The sequence below is a fragment of the Mustela erminea genome, chromosome 5 (genome assembly GCF_009829155.1).
Source record: "Mustela erminea isolate mMusErm1 chromosome 5, mMusErm1.Pri, whole genome shotgun sequence".
In the NCBI taxonomy this organism is placed as follows: Eukaryota; Metazoa; Chordata; class Mammalia; order Carnivora; family Mustelidae; genus Mustela; species Mustela erminea.
Window position 1 is genome coordinate 127,814,640 of NC_045618.1, and position 20,123 is coordinate 127,834,762.

General features: G+C 40.1%; 1 protein-coding gene across 50 annotated transcripts in view; it reads right to left on the minus strand.

Annotated features, from left to right (window-relative positions):
• Positions 1–1,969: 1,969 nt before the first annotated feature.
• NRXN3 (neurexin 3) overlaps positions 1,970–20,123 on the minus strand; it is a 1,567,429-nt gene continuing 1,549,275 nt past the window's right edge. For 20 of the 50 annotated variants that reach the window (XM_032341519.1, XM_032341517.1, XM_032341510.1 and 17 more), the window contains one exon: positions 1,970–3,358. In XM_032341519.1, the coding sequence (XP_032197410.1) occupies positions 2,433–3,358 (926 nt within the window). In that variant the 3' untranslated portion in view covers positions 1,970–2,432. Of the gene's footprint in view, positions 3,359–10,569; positions 11,248–20,123 lie in introns of those variants that run through there. The other 30 variants (XM_032341548.1, XM_032341546.1, XM_032341549.1 and 27 more) reach the window with 6 other exon arrangements.

Here is a 20,123-nt window from a genome sequence, read left to right on the forward strand (position 1 = left end):
AATATGAAATAAAAGAGAAAGGAAAAAGAAAAAGCAGTAACTTCACAACATCATAAAATAAATTCCTTAAGAGTCTGCTCATAAAACAACAGGAATATGATAGAAGCTCACATACAGAATGCACATGTTCCCATAAAATTGTCCAAATAGAAACTTACACTGAAAGGAATAGAACAAATGTATTTTTACTCAAAAAAAATTTAAGAAAGAAAGCAGGAAATCAGTTCACAAGACCTCAAGACTCCAAAAACAGCAATCTTTTACAGACATCGAGATATAATCAACTTCATATAGGTTGGGCCATTTAAGTTATCTAAAGTCGTGCTTTGATATCTCTTTATAATCCTGTCTTTTTTAATGACAACAAAAAAAATCCGAAACTCATAACATTGAAATATCAGATAATGAGGAACACCTCTTTCCATATACATCCGTCAAGGCTACCATCATTTCGATTGCGCTTTTTGCCCCATGTCTTTAAGATATTTCTCGAAATCAAGTATTCATGCAACTTACAAAGACCAGCAAGAGTAGATTTCTAAATCTAAACAGCTGATTGGTTTTCATCTGTACAAAAGAAATTGTATATAACCGACCCTCCAGAAGACATACTTTATTTCTGTGTGCATGTTTGTCTTGCTTTGTCTCTTGCTTTTGGGATTAGCTTTGGCCACACAACCAGTTTGTTTTTCTGTACATTGTTTCCTCTTTTCAAAAAGAAAGACAGACAACTGGAATATAAACCAAATGAACCAAAACAAACCCATAGAAAAGAACAGACGGTTCTTAAAGCGGTTATGTACATAGGTGGCTAAGGAATTTATACCAGCAAAAATGTAGTAAAATATGTAAACAAAATCTGAGAAGATTGTTTATTCTCTTTGACACAGTTAACTGTGACAAAACTAAAACTCACACTTTCTTCACATTTTAAGGTTTACTTTTTTGTTGTTTTGTTATTTTCTTTTAAAACAACAGTCTCATTCCACTTCAAGACTTGAACAGTTTTCCTGTTTCAGTCATCCCATCAAACATACCATGATAAATATATCTGTATATATATTTATTTATATATATATTATACTATTAAATTCCTTTTTGTGTGTGTGTCACAGCAGCTTTATTCATTTATTATTTATTTATTTGTTTTTTAGAAAAGATGGGTGAAGGGAGACGTGAGCGAATGGAAGGACAGAGTTATCTGGAAGTGTCGGGCTACAAAATTAAACCACTATGAAAAACATCGTGTTGGGGGCGGGGGAAGAACTATGTCTTTTGCACTCTGTCACCACGTTTGGCTTGTGTGACCTTTTGTGGATCCATCACACGTTGAACTCCCCTACTGTCTGTTTTGATTCTTTAACAGACTTTTAGTATTGTCTTGTCTTTTATTATGTGCATGCATTTCAGTCAGTCACATATCCAGCCCACCCCCTCTTCCCCTTCCCTGGGAAAGGCTCTGTTTTGTGGGGCTCTCTCCTTTACCACGATTTGGCTGGGCTAATGAACAGGAACAATATTGTTAAGTAAAGCCAGTAGCTCTGATAAAACCAGCCCTAAACCCATCTGGTCAGGGTTCGGGTGGCAAAATCTGAAATTAGATCCTGAGGGACCAGCTTTACAAATCAATGCCATCATCCATCATGTGATTTTGCTATGTGTTCAGCAAAGCATCATACAGGAAACAAACAACAGATTCTAGAAATACCACAACCTGATATGTAGAGTGAACACCATGGTAGCTTTTGAGTTCATATGGCAATAGTCTCTCTTACTTTCATTTTCTGAGTTTTTTTGTTTTGTTTTTTCTTCTTATGTCCAGTCATTCTCAAAAAATAAACAAAAACCCAAAAGCCATTTTTTTTTCCCCTCAGATCTTGAAAAGTACACGTACACTGGCCAAAACCAGATAAGGGTGGGTTTTTTTGTTTGTTTTTGTTTTTAATTTTTTTCATTTTTTTGTTTTTGTTTTTTACATAATTAAACCAAAAGAAAAGAAAAAACATCATTACAGTCAAGCTTCACAAACATCATTACAGACTCACTTGGAGTTATGGAACAAGTAAGCCATGAAAGTCTTCTACCTTGGGTGAAAAGTCCTCAAGAGAAGGAAGCTTCCAAGTCCGCGAAAGTGGGGGAGCCATCGGCTTGCTCCAGAGCGCAGAGTGTGTGCTTTATGATACAGCAGGGCAGAGAGAATGTTCTGTCTCCGAGCGATGACTGAATCAAAGCAGCCATGGCTGAATTTTAAAGGTAGGTACATCTTTGTGTGCGTCCTTTTAAAAATGGTTTTCCCCACCATAGTCATGGTACACCCCATCTCATAGTAATCACAGTTCTGACATCTGTGAAATTCATTTTCCAAGTCTTTATAGATGTATATAGAAATAATTCTATGTCATAAATTCACGTGACTGTGAGCGGTGTCATTTTTACACGTAATACTCCTTGTCCTTGTTTTTCTGTTTCTTGTGGCCGCTCTTCGAGCTCTGCTGCTTCTCCTTGATGAGCGTGCCGTTGCTCTGGGCCGAGTTGCTGATGTAGTTCCGCGTCTCGTCCACTTGATAGGACCCCTCGTCCCTGTTCCTGTACTTGTACATGGCATACAGGAGGATCAAGATGCAGAGGGCAGCAGCAGCCACAATGCCGACGACCATCCCTGTTGTACTGCTCGACTCCCGGATCACCTCTGAGGCCCCCGGAACCCGTCTGACTCCCGGCTCCGTGGGGTTTGCTGTGGGCACATTACGGAACATGGGGGAAGTAATTAGTGGGCTCTTCAGTTTGGTGCTGTCTAGCTCATAGGCAGTGGGCAACGGAGGCAAGACTATATCAGGCTGGGGTTTGAGATCACGGTTATTCATTTTGCCTGCTGGCAATTTGGGCACCATCCCAGACGAGGAGGAAGCTGTGAAGCGGATCAGCTCAGGGGACAAAGATGTGGTAGTAGTCCTACTAGTTTCGGAGACTTTGTTAGGTCTAAAGTCCTTGGATTCCCACTTGGGCGCATGTGCTTTGTAGCCACCTTCGAAGATTGAAGTGGAAAGACTCTTATCTGTTACCAAGGAGAAGGTGGTGTAAAAATCTTCATCATCAGTAGGGGGCAGGTTAGAGTCAAAGGTTTCCCCTGAGCCATACCCAGATATCACCAAGCCATCATCATCACAACCATCGCTGCCTTGGTCCGACAAGCAAGGTAACCCCGCCTCAGAGGTCATGGACAGGGAATCTTTGGTGGTCTCAATAATGGTGAGGAGGGGGCGGAAGGTAGGGGGGAGTGTAATGGAAGGTGCACGAGTAGCAATAGGAGGGGTAGCTAAAGGGTCTTCTACAAGAAGAGGGACAACTAATTCACCTCCTGGGATTGAAAAGAAAAAGAAAAACACAATTAGTATATTTGTAGATAGACACAATTCCTCGTCATTCTCAGTGACTGTATTTCACAGGCTAGGCATCAGAAATTACGACAGAATGACCTGGATCCGCACGTGGATCCTTTCTTGTTGTAGCCTGATCATTCTAAACTGGCTTATAGCCCATTATATGCCTCTTGCCACCAAAATCTGAAATCCCTAGGTGCTAAAGATACTCTCAAGTAATTATTTAGCTAGAGTTCAAGTACTCTGTTTCCAGGATCTGCTCACGAGATAATGACGTTCCATGTTCCTGTTGGCGAGAACTGACTGGCTATCAGAATTGTGGGTGTGCGTGCGTTCATGCATGTGGTTAACCCGGGAGCCCTAGCATTTCTTTATTATTTTCTTGGGTTTCTACTTACTTGCTCCCAGGAGGATGAGCGTGATGCATTTCTCCATGTCCCAGAGATCAAAATCCGTGAATAAAAAAGACCGTCTTTAGTACTTTAAGCTAATTTTATTAGCATTTATCAATTTCAGTCTTCATTTATTTTATGCTAAGGGAGGGGAACCTAGGAGAGGTTGAAATGTTCATCTAACAAACCCTTTTGGACTACGCTTTTCCAAAAATTCCCCATTAAATGACAACTCAACTGGCACTGATCTCATATTATGTTCAGGCATTGCTTTGATGCTCTATGTGATATACGCTGAGCTGGATACTATTTTTAAAAATACCCAGACTAGATATCCATGCCTTGTGGAAAACTTAGATTCAGAAATGTAGAGATAGCCAAGGAAGGTTTTAAAATGGGCAATTCTTGGGGCACCTGGGTGTCTCAGTTAAGCGTCTGGCTTCTGCTCGGGTTATGATCTCAGGGTCCTCAGATCAAGCCCCTTTCGGGGCTCCGTGCTCGGCTCAGCAGGGAGTCTGCTTCCCTCTCCCTCTTCTTCTGTCCCTCCTTGTTCTCTCTCTCAAATAAATAAATAGAATCTTAAAAAAATTAAAATCAGTGATTTTTATCTAGAGTGGGAAAAATAAATTGGTTTACCCACAGACCCGAGTTATCACACTTATAAACATGTGGACTAGGCCAGGAAGGAAAGTTCAAAGTGGTTCAGTAAATCATAGTGTTGCGAATCATGGGTACCACAAATATTCTGTGGTGGGTGTTATTCACCTAATTGTAGGGCCACGTTTATTACTCATATACGTAAGCAAGATAATCGAGGTCTCTTTACAGTGTTATTTTTCAAACAGAGAAAGAATCTCCGGAAGTCACAGTTATGTCCTCATTGAATTTATTCCAAAAATGTATTCTAGCTGTTTTAAAGAAAAATCCTCTAGCGGGGATGGCATGATGTTTCCCAGTCCCAGTCCATCAGACAGGTGAGTCACTAACAGGATATGATTTCCGAGCTGGGTCATTAAGCACTCAGCCAGGTGTGATGCTCTTGTGTGTTCCACAGTAACTGCCCTGACGGGATGGTTGGTGTTTGAACATCTATTGTCAGATAGATGTTCAGCTCTTGCTGAAGTGCCCCTTATCGGTGACAAAGTCAGACTTGTGTCTCACAACTGCAAAGTTCTAGATGGACCAGCCTTTGAGCTTACATGGTCTTTCCAGGTTCTTCCCACAAAGACTGACTCACAAATGAGAACTCTCCTGCTCGGCTTTCCATACTTTATATCTTTTTTTTTTTTTTTAAGATTTATTTATTTAGTTATCTGACAGAAATTACAAGTAGGCAGAGAGGTAGGCAGAGAGAGAGAGGAAGAGAAGCAGGCTCCCCGCTGAGCAGAGAGCCTGACGTGGGGCTCGAACCCAGAACCCCAGGACCATGACCCGAGCCAAAGGCAGAGGCTTAACCCACTGAGACATCCAGGTGCCCCAATACTTTATATCTTTAAAAATGTTTCCTGTGCCTCAGTTGGAACTGCTGCGTCTAACTGGCCCCGATTGCAGCTGTGCTAAGAGAAGGGTGTCCCAGGAGGAAGGCTGTAGCATACCTTCAGAGCACCTGAGAAGAGCCGTTTGTTCCCATGTCAGATGCTTTATTCCAGAATCAGCCAGTAACATTGTGTTATGCAGAGAGAAATGGAGTTGGGGAGGGTGGCAGTAATGGACATAATGTATGTGTATCTTTGGAAGGCAAGCGGTCATCTCTGTCCTACCTGGTAATGTTACCATATGTAGGGAAATAACACGCAAACTTGAGAATTTCAAGATGGTATTTTGGGCTATGTGTTAACCCGAAGCTGCTTTCTTCTAGGGCTTAAGAGTTTCAAGCTACTGAGTGAAATGATCTTCGCAAATCTGTCAAAGCTTCAGACTTGCTTTACTGGATCACTGTGAGGTTTTTATTTTGTTTTGTTTTGTTTTGTTTTACATTGTGAACATATATAATTCATATATCTTGCAGCATATTTAATGAATAATATAAAACTTTTGCTAGTTTTTATAAATGGAATTTGGAGCACAGTTCCCTAAACGGAAGCCAGTCCTAAAACTAACCCTGAGTTTACTTTTCACCTTATTCTTCTGGGGGCAGGGGAGAAAGGGTGTGTGGCAAGTGTTAATATTTAAGGTGACCCATGGAAAAAGGCAGTGTTTAAGGACAAGAAGGGCGATGAGAAGAGAAGGCCTATGGTGTGTGTTTGAAGGTTCCCTAGAGATTACTCAGGGATGATTTCACTTTCCTTCAGAGAACAAGACAGGACTTTTTTTTTTTTTTTTTTTTTTTTTATAACCCATCTCACCTAGAATAAAAGTTTAGCTTGTGTGTTCTTTTCTGGCACAAATACTGAGAGTCCTCTGTTCCTTAGGACAATGATAAAAACCTGCCCCATGTCTATTAAGCAGAGGAGGAGCTGGGATAAAGGACAAGGAATATCATTCTGCATAAAGTCAAAAGCCTGGTACAGAACACTTAAATATAAAGGCAAATCGTTAAGTAGGGTGCTGGTGTCCCTCAAGTGAGATTAAGATTACCGCCTTCGTAATTACACAGTGGCATTCTTTTGCAATTTTAGTGTACCATCTGGGACACCCAACTGGTGTCTTGAATTTGCCTCCTTTCCCACCTCTTCTTCCAATCCTAGCTAAAGCTTCTGCAGTGTCTTTGTTGTCAGAAGTCTACAAAATCCACAAACTGTTCAATCTGCAGTTGAATTCCCCCCCCCCTTTCCTTTGCTATTCACTTCCCAATTCAAGGCCCTTTTAACCTCTCTTGGATTAAAAGAAAAGGAGTAGAAACCATCATTTTCATAATGAAGTAGAGAGACGTAAAGCTCACCAGTTCATAAAAGCTCCTGAAAGGTTGGTGAGCCCTTAAGTGACATGATAAGACCTTTACTTGAAAGCTAAAATGATGGGCACACTGCTATTTCAGTGTCTAAATAAAAGGACCTATCTAAATTACTAAGATTCAGTTTTGTTTTTTTTTTTTGCCATTTTTGTTAATAATCCTGGCAGCAGTGATGAGAAAAAAAATAATAAATGAACCCCCTTGCCAAGGAAGAGTGAGCCCCAATTCTGGTGAAAAGCTAAATTCATCAGTGAAAAGGGAGAAAAGCGTTCATAGTCTACTCCCTTTCCTGGCGTCGTAAGATACTAAAGAAAGTCTTTAGCTTAAAGGGAAGTCAGCTGGGCCATGGGAATTGTTACAAAGGGGAATTATAGTGAAAATGAGATGGAAAATTCTAGAGATGTATAAATTCACAAGGTTTGTGGGACAGGTGTTTGAGTTGGTATGTATAATCAATTTTAATATCAAATTCCATCTTTAAGATTTAGGATGATTATAGTGTCCTGGGGAGTTCCAAGGGCACACATCCTTTGATATGAGTAGATGAAGGATACATTTCTCCCATGATTAGATCCTTAAGAGAAGTAACTTGGGTTATAGAGAGCTATTTAAGATTTCATGTTTATTTGTTTTAATCTAGAATGATTCCCTCGGAAATGCTGGAACAGCGGATGATATGTTGTTTTCAGTGCCCAAAGACTATGGAGTCAGGGATCTACCAGACGTCTATGCTTATAAAAGTATTCATTGAAGCAACAAGCCTAAAATCATAGGGGGTTACAGGCAGAAACCCTTCACTGCAGGCCATCCACACCCTAATTTCCTATTCTATTCCCCGAATTTTTCTTTGGCTTGGAATAAGAACTCTCTATATTCCTTAACGTTAGCATTTTAAATCAGGAACATATACCCTTTTTGACAGGGTTGTGCTTTTCTTTAAACTAGAGAGATCACTAGGGACATAAAAGGTCTATTTTAGCCCTGAAGGCTGCCCTGCTTTTTTGCTTTATGAGTGTATTTATAGATATATAATTCATGTGTCTAGGGCTGATACCCAGCAAAAGGGGCTCTCTGCCATCGAAAAAAACAGTGTATTAAAAATTTAATAGAACTTTTCTGAACTGTGAGAATGTTGCAGGTGATGGTGAATGCAGTGGGTCATCTGAAAAAAAAAAACAGGAGCAGCACGAAATTTCAATGTGGCTCCAACCTTTGCCTCTCTGGAGATATTTGAGTCTAAGAAGTCACAAAAATACCAAACCAATGACACCAAAGAGCCAGACTGAGAGAGGACACCATGCTCCAGTTCCTTGAATTTCTTTCATGTCTATTTAGGTTCCTTTCTTTACCTCTTATTTGCATTTTTCTAGTTCTCTGCTGAGAAATTCACCTAATACGGAAAAATCATGCCTCCCCCCGCTAAATTAGTTGGTGAATGATATTCACCTCGTTATTTGGTGCCAAAGCAGCGTGTTCATGTAGCACAAAAATCTCCCGAAGCTTGCAGTCCCCGTCCACCTTCAGAAAAAACAGCCGCAGACAAACATGGCAAAGACCCGGGGAGCAGACTCCAGAGAAACTCAAGGGTCTCAAAGGGGCTTTTTAATAAGATGAGAATCTCTAAGTAGGACGTTTTCCCCCCTAGTTTATCTGAAATGGATTTGATTCTGAAAGGCTATGGATTCTATTTTTCAACATATGCCCACTTGAGATGAGAAGCCACTGGATATCATTCTGTGTTGTAAAATAAGGAATGTTAAGTGGAGTTTTTCATTGACCTATTGCGTGAGAGATTTGCCACTGGAGTCCCTCCTACTCAGGCTGGCATCCCAGCTCCGTAGCTTTACTAGCTATGAATTTGGTGAGAGTTCTTAAACTCTCTGAAGAACGGCAGTGACAACTTAGTCTCTCTCAAACCGCCAGTGTGAAGAAGAAGAATGCATGCTAATGTTAATTTTAATGCATATTAAGTATTTAGCACAGAACCCATTGTTACTCCAAAATGCTATTACCAGTATTATTTCTACTAACATTTTAGACCTGTAGATACTGCATCCTTCTGACTTTTTTTCCCTTTTTTTAATGTAGTAGACTCTTGCTAAGGTGCGAGTATAGAAATATAGGTTCTACATTATTGAGGCTATTTTATTTATTTTATTTTATTTATTTATTTTTTAATTTCTTTTCAGTGAGGCTATTTCAAATGCAGACTTGGAAGACTGATTTGTAAGAATTCTAAGAGCCTGTGTTTAAAAAAAAAAAAAGATTACCCCTTTATTAAGTTGACCTATGGATAGCATCCACAACAAAAATAAATTCTATTAAACAAGATAACATCCCATTTAGGGAGTTCTTGGTTTTAAACCCAAATTATCGTCCAGCACATGAAACATAAAAGTCGTATGAACTGAGAGAAAGCCCGTTCACGAAAGCTGCTGGGTTGGAAATGCATCTGTTAACCACTGTGTAGTCTACTTCTATAATAGTTTCTGATAACACAATACCTGAAATTAAAGTGAAACAAGTAATCTCTTTATTTAAAAATTGCATAGCACTTCTTACTGATCCTGTGTTCCCAAAGTGCATAAGGCAACATTAACCCAAATACCTTTAAGGTCGGGATATGCTCAGCGCTAAGGTCCCACAAAGTGGCAGTACCTACCGACCTGAAAAGTTTCCTAAAATAAAACTTTAGATGTGATAATCATCATGTTTCTTCTTGGCAGAATCCTTTTAAAGTTTACCTGATTAAATCCAGGCGAGACATAGCAACTATTAATGAAAAGGGGAAAGGGAAGGGGAGGCAGAGAGAGATTGGGACAAAGGGAGGGAGTGTGGGAGGAGGAGGAAGAGGGAGAAAGGCAGAGAGACTGGGAGATAGGCAGGGTCGGGGCAGAGAGGGAGGGTCAGGGAGAGAGTCGGGAGGGAGAAGGAGAGAGAGAGGTAAAAGGAGGCAGCGGGGCAGGAAAGGAAGGAGAAGAAGAGAGAGGGAAGATGAAGGAAAGAAGGAATGAGGGAGCGGTAGGGATGGAGGCAGGGGAGGAGGGAGAGGCAGGGAGAGAGAGCAGGAGGGAAAGAGAGAGGCAGGGAGGGAGTTGGGGGGGAGAGAGAATTGTGTCCCTTCTGTGTGTATGTGTGTGCTTTCACCACTACTGAGTCCTATACAGTGGAAGGCATCATCAGCGGACAACACTCTAAACAGAGGGGATTCTCCACGCCTTCATTCTCGATAGAACGGATTCCGTAGTCTGCGGTGCTGGTGGTGGCATAATCCTGGATAACCAAACTACCATAGTCACTTGAGAGTATCTTAATTTCCCTTTGCTGAAGGAAAATACAATAAAGGACTGATTTCCCTAAATGTTTTCTGAGGAGTTAAATGAGGATGTATTACCACTGATAATACTTGGAGTTAACGCACTTTCTGGTAGGGGGTCCGGGCCTCCCATAAGCTGTTAGCAGTTTACTATCCCGCTGTAAAGCCTACCGTTACTTTCAAGGCTTTAAGGTTGGTTCAGGCAAGGAGGCGAGGCTTCCTTGGGATGGTAAGAACAACTCACCCACCCCCTTCTACCAAAACTAGAGTTCACATTGATCGTTAGAAGCAAGTCAGCACAGAGCATAACAGTGAAAATTAAGCAGAGGGACACAAATGAAATAAAATATTTAGTACTGTCTTCAAATCATATATAGAAAATAAAACCAACATCAGGGCCAAAGGAAGCTAGAGGAAAGGAAAGCAGATAACATTGACCAGGCATTCACAGTATAATGACAGGAAAAAAAAAATAAAAGCAAATAAAAAATAGAGGCTGTTTTTGGAAAACAAAGAAAGAAACCATTTCCACAAAATAACTTAAGTGATAAAAGCATACCGTATTAATTTATAGTCAACTTACATCAACAAATTGCCCGCATGTTTTTTGGCATGAAAGAAAAATTTACAAAAGAAAGTTGTGTAAGAATGCTCTTGGACAAATAGAATTGCCACATTCTTGTAACTTGCTTTTTTGTCGTCACTTCTTAAAAAACTTTTGAGCAAAATGTCTAATTTTTCAAATCTAATAATTTACAACAGAGGATGATACAGGGAGGCAACAACACATACATCCACACCACATAACATGAAAAGAAAAAAAAAATCTGCACTTCAACAAAGTTTTACTTTGAGGGGCTTGGGAGGGCATTGATTCTGAATTTGAAATAATTCCAATTGTGAGGATTTAAAAAATTAATAAAAAAACCTGTTTACTTTTTTATAATTTGCCTTTCAAAAAAAAAATCTATGAATCTGGAGGGTTTTGAATGAACTTCTGCACTGATAGAGGTTCTCAGATATATATTTAATTTTTAAATATTTTTGTCTTTTTGACAAGTTTTAGATTTCCTTAAGGGGATGGATGACAGCACATAAATTTGAACAATGCTGAAGAAAGGGGGGTATGGAAGGTGGCGAGAGGGGAGGGTCGTATTTATGAGTGTACTACACAAGAGATGATGATGATGGGGGTGAATGTGTAAGTGAGTCGCCATGTCCATGTAAGGGCGGCACGGAGTGATCTAGCTGCATTAGAGCTTCTGGCTGTAAGGAAGGGATGGGCAATATACAAAAACAAATGAGCCTACACATGCCCATCTACAGAAATAAAGAACAGAACTCTAACACAATCTCACACACCCTAAGCTGCAACTTCTTCAACATGCAATTACTCCAAAAATCATTACAGTGTCATTCAATTAGAGTTTCAAATAATAAAAACAGTTACACTTCTTTCCTACTCAAAGTAGCCAAAATACATAAAATAATACTAATAATCATGATCAAAAGATTAAAAGCAAAAACAAGGAGACTAGATTTATGCATTCAAGTTGAACAACTTCACCAGCAGCCACACAGCCCCATCTAGAGTCAGTTAGGGAAGGGGGTTAGAGACTTGCAGAGGTGATGGAAAGGCAAGCCTGTATAGGGGAGCCCACTTGCTGGGTTTCTAATCACTACCCTAGAGAACAAGGGTGCTGTCTGAATGACGACATCCGTCTTCCCCCTGCCACCCCCGGGGCAAGGGATTCCCAGAGAGAAGGCGCTAATTCGAAAGATGTGGATGTGGAGATTCTGCCGCTGAAGTTGTTCCACATTTAAAGAGGGAGTGGGAAAAAATTGCAGAAAACAATTCATAACTTTTTTCTCATAATTTTGGATAAAACCAAATCTAAAGTTAAAGATCTAGCAATTCAAAGAAAAAAACATATTGATATATATATATAGATAGATAGAGATAATACAAAAAGCACTTAATTCCCAAAGAAAAAAGGGAGAAAAGAACAAAAAAATTTTTTTAAAGAAAAAAGTATTGCACACACTTTCAGAGATGAACAACCAGATGCACACGCTGAGGAGGCACAGACAGAGCAATTAGGGGACACTTTTTTTTTTTTTTTTTTTTTTTTGCTTTTCTGGCTTATTGATTCCCCTTTTGGTGATAGCCAAAATTAAAACCAAATTTTGCATTTTCTTTAAAAAGAAATTTTGTATTTTCTTAATTTTTTTTTTGTTTGTTTTACTTCTTTAAAAAAAATAAAAAGGGCGTGCAGTCTGGATGTACGTCATAAGTAGACATTTGAAAGAGAAGAAAGTGGCTAAGACTGACAAATGGGTAATCTATTCTTTAACTGTAGGAATGGTAATCAAATTAATACATGCTTAAAGTAAGTTGCATTTAGGGAAAGTAGAAAAACAGAACACAAGCTAGGGTTGGGGAGAGGTCAGCAAGACAAAACTGATTTGGGGGTGGGAGGAAGGTACGGGACTTAGTCTCATGCCTTTCCAGTAGGGGCAAAGGGCATCATATGGCTTTCTGCCAATTGCAACAAGGAAAAGAGGTGCACACGTGTATGTATGTATGTTGTGGCCTGAAGTAAAGCCTGTAGTGGCAGGAACTGAGGTAAAAATACATATGAGTTTGTGGTTCTGCTCTAAAAAACTTAATCCCACATTCATTCATAGACTTGGCATATTTTGTTAGTCATAGAGCAGTTGTAACTGCATTGTTGCCTATGAGTTTTCTGGGGTTTTGCTGAATTGACAGGGTACCATATGTGACAATAAGGTGTTCATAGAATGAGCCTGATAAATAGCAGATAGAGCAATAGAGATCTCTATTAGTAACAGGGGCAAACCCCCTCTCCACTCCAAACGCAGTGGCACAGTGTCAATATCTGTAAAGTACAGGATAGTCAGGAAATGAGCATGGTTTATTCCAGGTCCACTGGGGGGGACTAGACCAGTCTTCTAGAGATCATGTGGGAAACAAATGTTCCATCCAATCTATATAGAGAAAAATGGAAAAGAGAGAGGGAGAGGAGGAGAGTGAGTGGCTAGGGGAGAAGGGGGAGTGTGTGTTTGTGTGTGTGTGTGTGTGTGTGTGTGTGTGTGTGTGTGTGTTTAGAAATGGCCTCAGCCTCTACTGGAAGAAATCTTGAGAGTTATAGTCAAAATTACATCCCTGTGGGAACATTAATGTCCAACCAAGGACTCGGAAACCCAGGCAGGCAAACCACAAAGGTAAGACACTTGAGAGCACCTGGTTCTGACACAATCCTAGTCACTCCTAGGAACTTTTCTGGGTGACTTTGACAAAAAGGAATAAATTGTGAGGATGAGTCAGACTTTGGCCCCCTCTGGGACGCCCCTTTTATTATTTTATTTTAAAATAATTAGAGTAACGTGTCCCCCATGGGTCCGTCCGTACCAAGATTTTTAGTCTCTGGTTTAATAATGTTTATCATTATTGTAGGAACTTCACAAAGGGCAGCTGGGAGGTTTTAGAAGGAGGGGAAAAAAATCCCATTCATATTGGAAAAGAAAAACCCTTGTTGCCACTGATTTTTTACAAAATAATTATACTTTTAACATTGAATTTTATGGTATGAGAAGACCCTAAAAATACTCAAATGGCCTCATAAGGCATCAAATGATTTCTGCAGAACAAAATTTTGATAATACTCAAATGGGCTTTTTTTTTTCCATAGGCAATTTTTTAAAGTAGGAAACATAAGTGGCTGAAGTATGAGATTTAAAGAATAAGATGGTTCTAATATATACATAGTCCTGTCTTATAAGAGGGTGTTTTGAGGAGACCCATCAATTTGGGTGTTCTAGTTTTTTACTGAGTAATTTACCTATTTCAAAATAGCCTGTTTTAAAATTCATGCAAGTATGACACATCACTTACATTCCGGAAATCACTGGTTGAAACAATCAAACATAGCAAAATTTATGGTTGTCACTTTGCAAATAAAATAAATATTTTTTTAAACCCATGGAAGCCATAGTTTCACTGAAGCCAACACAAACTCTAGTGCATAGACACTTTCATAATATGTCAGCCATAGTTACCTATACAAGCTTGTTTGATTTCTAATGTAAGGTACAAAGTAGTATTGCTAGTAGTTCAAAATCATGTCCCAGCTTTATTTTCTTCTTTCATCAGCTGTGTTAGGTTTTATCCTCAGTAACTACATAGTTCTCTTACCTATGTCTCTACTTTCTGGGTGTGCAGAACGATTTACAATTATGCCTGCCATTGAGAACAAATAATACAATAATTTGACCTGAAATAGCATATTTTGATGCAACCTTTTTTTTTCTTTTAATCCCACTGTGTCCAAATAACCCTGTCTAAATGTAAAGTCAGACTTTTAAAACCATCAAATGCAGTAAGATGCAATTCCACTGGTCAGAATTCACCTCGAGGAGTGCGCTTGTTTCAAAGACAAGTTTCTAAACTGCTTGGAGTTGTGCTTGACACCCTCCCAAGACACACTGATGTAACTCAAGCTGCAGACCCGCCTCTTTGGGGGAGAGGGTCCTACCTGCGAACGGACATTGTTTTCTGTGTGTACAGGTGAGGCCCGAGAAGAAGACCTGGATGAACTACTTTGTATAACCACAAACATTTTAAATTTCTGAGGGAAAATAGTGGAGAGAGACAGGAAGAGGCGGCAACCCTCATGGGAGTCTGGTTGCAATTCCAGGAAAAGAGTTAAACCATTCCAAGTAGGGTGGGTAAGAGAAAAGTCTGGAGAACAAATACCTACTGAGGATTTTCAAGGTTTTTGTTAGATCTATGAGGTAGATTTCCTCTCTGTCCCTCCTACGGCAGATACAAAAACATTTCACTGATTGCTATTCTATGTGTCCATGGGAAGAAGGGAGGGATTCTTTCAGGATAATCAATGGCTCAGTTCTGAATCACAGTTTGGCCAAGAATAAAAATGGAGGCTCTAAAATGGATATAGAATCCAGGAATATGGGAAAGGCCGTCATCTGTAGTACAAAATGATCCCTGCATGTACTTTTGACTTCTCACAAGCTCTTCCTCAGACTTAAGGAATGCTCACAGAAGGGGTGAAGAAACCTACTTCACTGAAATACGGTATTGGTTTCTAAATAAAAAGTTTAACATTTTTTTAAAATGGTGAACAAAAATGCCCCAGGTAAAAAGCTCATATACTGTCCATTCCCGAACTCAGTTTCTATACATCATAGATAGGGAGAGACAGAAAAATTAAGGGATGGGGAGAGAGATAAATTAAGCTTCCAAGATGGACAACAGAGTCCAGGACACCATCAAGCCCAATGTTCAGAACTGTATTTCTGTATTAATGATCTGCTTGCCCAGTTTTGAGTAACTTTTCATACTTAAGTGGATGAGAATGGATATAACATTACAACATTACAGTGGGTAGCATTACATTTTAAAACTAGTAAGATAGAACATTTATTGTGGAAGGACCTTCATGACTTCTTTCCCTTTCACATAATCTTCTACTTGAGCCTTAATTTAGTCCTCACCATCTCCATTCTTGTTTGTGAACCTGCTGTGCCCTGCAGAGATTTCTGCTGACTCCCGACACTCCGTTGCACTCCATTTGCTTTCTTCTTAGCCTCAACTTGACTCTAAGGACTTTAGGGCACACATGGAATCTTTATCTTTATTTGCCTACCAACTAGAATACTAATAACCAATCAAACATTTCTGGACTGAACTAATGAATGAGTAAATCAGTTAATATGTTTAATTGTAATTTTTACTCTCCCCCCCCACCCCCACCAACTAGGCTATAGCTTCCATAAAGGCATTAAAATCATGCATCACCACCATGGCTTGCCTTGTGCCTAGAATATGGGATAGAGCATATAGGATAGAGATGTTAGGGTCAGGAGACCTAAGGTCCAGGGTTGGATACAGTGCCCACTATACTGGCCTCTTAAGAAACTGAATAAGTCAGTTAACCTCCCTGAGTCAGTGTCCTCATCTGTAATAATGGAGATTATGATGTCTGCTCAATTAACCGACCTCACAGGATAGGTTTAGAGGACTAATGAGAATTTGAATGTGAAAGTGTTTATAAATTCTAAAGGGCTTTCTAGATGTTACTGTTGTTTTCAAAGCCGACACCATAGCATCTGCTATAAAATTAGGGTTTCATATTCCAACAGAGGAGGCTGAGTCCCAGACAGCTGATGTTAGTGCTACTCCAAGTGTGATCCTTGGAGTCTGCTTCAGCATCAAACAAAGAGCCTCAATCCAAAACCCTAACCCAAATACCCATTATTACTGCTTCTTCTGAAGCCCTGTCCCTACCCCTCCAATAAGGCTAGTAAGTTCCTAAAGCTTGCTTAGTTCATCTTTTAACAGTGAATTTTTATTATTTCTGTATGTAATTTCATAATTACTTTATTTCACCCTTCATGTGGGTTTGAGCTGTACTCTGAAGAGCTCTTATTTTGAATCATTTCCATAATGACCTATTTATTTAGTGGCAGGTGGACGGACCTGGAGGTGAGTTCTTGTCCTCTAGCAAACCACGTGACTTGAGTCAAGTCACTTGCTCTTCACTCTAACCCCTTGGAAACACACATCTCAATAGATATCAGAACTGTGCATTAAGACGAGGACAGGAGGGAACCGAGGGTCCAGGTAATATTTTGGCTCCTTCCTCCCAGAAGTGTTAATACAGAAAGATACCCAAAAGGAAAACTCTATTAAGAAATTTCCAGGAACTACTATTGCTTTCATTTTGTTTTCATGTTCACCAGGTATTAGTGCAAGTAAGCCTTTCTTCCCTTAGGATATTAAAAGTTCCCTGATTCACAAGCTGAATCTGTACACTTATTTTGTGTGTTTTAATCTGTCTAGCATAGAGCAGGACACACCATAGGTCTTCAGTGCATATGTGCTGAATTAAACTACAAAAATAGAACAGCTTACAACACTTCGAGTTCTGTGTTGTGAAGTGGGTAGGATTCAAAAAAGCTCTCCTTGCTGGTGCTAGTTTCTTTAATCAGGAGGGAATATATTCATGAAACAATGAGAAAGAGCAGTACAAAGAGGGCTCAAAGCCATGAATTTAGCAACGGCTCCCCGGCTCTTCGCCTTGCCTCCAGATAGACTTTCAGAGATAACATCAACAATAGCTCATTATTTGCAAATGATTATGCCTTTGTAATACTATTAAAATCCAAAACGGTAATATAAAATACTTATTTTATGTCAACATGAAAAGTCACCTGTGTGCCGGTCAGAAAAATGGAAGCTCTGTCTGAAATATTTTGTTCCGGTAGTTGGAAGAGCCTGAGATCCCTCCTTCCTGCTTTCTCTCTCTGCCTCTCCCTCCAGGCTGGCCCCTGCCTTAATATTTTGAGTGATCCCATCTAGCCTCTTGGCTACACATCCTACCATCTATAGGACGATGATTTCCAGTTCACCACCCACTCAGAATTCTAGTTCCCCATCTCCAACTGCCCAATCAACATTTCAACTTTGATACCTAAGAGGCTTCTCAAATCCAAAGGTTGGAACAGAACTTCGGATTTCATTTGCCTCCTAAACTTGTATCTCCCCTAGGATTTCCCATCTTTTTAGTCTGACTCATATGTACAAACCCCTAACTAGTCATCTACTTGGGCCCCTACCCCAACTCACCTCCACATATCCAGTGTACCAGGAAGTTTCACTGACTCTACTCTGGCAACAAATTCCTCACATGTCTACTTTTCCCAATGCCATTATCCAGGTCCTCGCATAAACCACCTTGATTCCTTGCTTGAACTCTGTAGTAACCTCCCAACCTACCTTCCTGCCTTCACTATTCACTTCCTAAAACCCATTCTCCATCATGAGCCGAAGTGCTCTTTCAAAAAAATACGACATAGGGATGCCTGGTAGCTCGGTTGGTTAAGCGACTGCCTTCAGCTCAGGTCATGATCCTGGAGTCCTGGGATCGTGTCCCATATCGGGCTGCCAGCTCAGCAGGGAGTCTGCTTCTCCCTCTGACCCTCCCACTTCTCATTTAAAAAAAAAAAATGTATACAATATAAATCAGATCAAGTTAGTTTCTTGCTTAAGATCTTTAAAGGTTTCCCCGGGGGAGCCTGGGTGGCTCAGTGGGTTAAAGCCTCTGCCTTCGGCTCAGGTCATGATCCCAGGTTCCTGGGATTGAGCCCTGAATCCGGCTCTCTGCTCAGCAGGAAGCCTGCTTCCTCCTCTCTCTCTCTCTCTGTCTGCCTCTCTGCCTACTTGTGATCTCTGTCAAATAAATTTAAAAAATGAAATCATTAAAAAAATTAAAAAAAGGTTTCCCCAAACCCAAACTCTGTACCCTGACCGTCAGTTAAAGTGCCCTGTGATCAGCTGGCTGCCTGTCACCACTCCCATCTCATGTACTGATCTCTCACAGCAACTCTGTCCCAGGATGTCTCCGCCTCTGGCTATGCTTCTCTAGCTTTTCCTGCAGGAACACTTTTCCTTGCTCTTTGCCTCCACTGATTTGGGTCTCTCCTCTAATTTTATTCTTCAGAGAGGCCTCTAAAAGCAGCCCCTACTAAAGTAGCAACCTGCTGCCTAACTGATCTTGATTCTCTCCATAGCAGACTCTTGCCCATTTGCTTATGTTCAGCCCTCCCTCATTGGTAGGTAAGCTCCACGGGAACAGAGACTCTGTCTTGTTCTCCACTATACTTAGAGCAGAACTGGACATATAGTAAGAGCTCAAGAAATCACTGCTGAATGATTTCATTCAGTGACATCATTCCTGAGTGCAGGCACTGAGTAAATGTTTCATAAACTAACGAAGCATTGCATTCTCTATTCTGTTTTGTTTTCTTTTACTCTTCTCCAAACCAGATGGGATTTCCTTGAGTTCTAGTCAGCAGTTCCAGTGCAAATTGGACCTTCTCAGCCACGGCTGGCTGAAAAAGCCTTCTGAAAAAATACACCACTAACTCATTCTCCCTTTCATAAACCAGTGCTGCGATGTTTATTAAAAACTTGGGCTTTGCTTTGCAGTTGTGAAAGCTAAAGATAAAATAAACGGAATATTCAGACCTAGAGCTGCCAACTTTGATGCTTGTCTTTAGGCAATAGCAAGGAAGGAGCCAAACAAATTATCAGCAGGAGGAATGGTGACCAGCGTAGTAAAAATGTACTTGGTTATCTTTGCCTCCTCTGGCATGGCAGTCACTGATAGCAGAATCTGGCAGCACTGGGATCTTTCTCCTAAACTGGTACCCTGACACTTTTCGATTGTGTTTATAAGGTAATAAATTATTCAAGAAGGTTTATTTTGCTTCTGTTGTCCATAAAAGCTCATCTCTCTGTCATTATGATCAGAATTCTTTTTTTTTTTTTTTAAAGATTTTTGAGAGAGGGAGAGAGGATCTCAAGCAGACACACACCAAGCATGAAGCTGATGTGGGACCCTATGCTATGACCACAAGATCATGACCTTAGCGGAAACCAACAGTAGGATGCTTAACTGATTACACCACCCAGGTGCCCATATGACCAGAATTGTTTTTTTTGTTTTTTGTTTTTTGTTCTGGAGTTTCTTTGGGTGGTAGCAGCTGGGCCTCCCAACCTATCACTTCCTCTCCACAGGCCCCTTAAATCATGGAAGTTGTTCATGAGAAACAGCTGAACTTGAAAACACTTGACACTACAAGTGTATCTGTATCTACTGTATCTGACATTACAAGTGTCACTGTATCTCAAAAACTCCCTCTTTTCCCTAAAATCTATTTTCATTGCAGGGAACATACAGTGCTCATAAATCATTACCACTAAGGCATTTTCATAATCAATGGGAACTAATACTATGCAAACAAGATGAAAAACTGGCCCAAGACTCATACACTTGATGTCAAGGTGCTGTACTATGACTACATGCTTTGACTGTGTCTGACCTGAGCCTTGAGGAGCAGAAGACTGCAGAGATGTCTGCATGGATGGCACATATCATTAGATTATTCTTAGTTTTTTTCTTTTGGTAAATGAAACTGTTATAGATTAAAAGAAGCTACAAGAAATTCCCTAGTCATTCCAAAAACTCAATGCATATGAGCCAGTAGATTAGTAAAAATAGATGCTTAGGGACAAAAGCATATGATCAAATGAT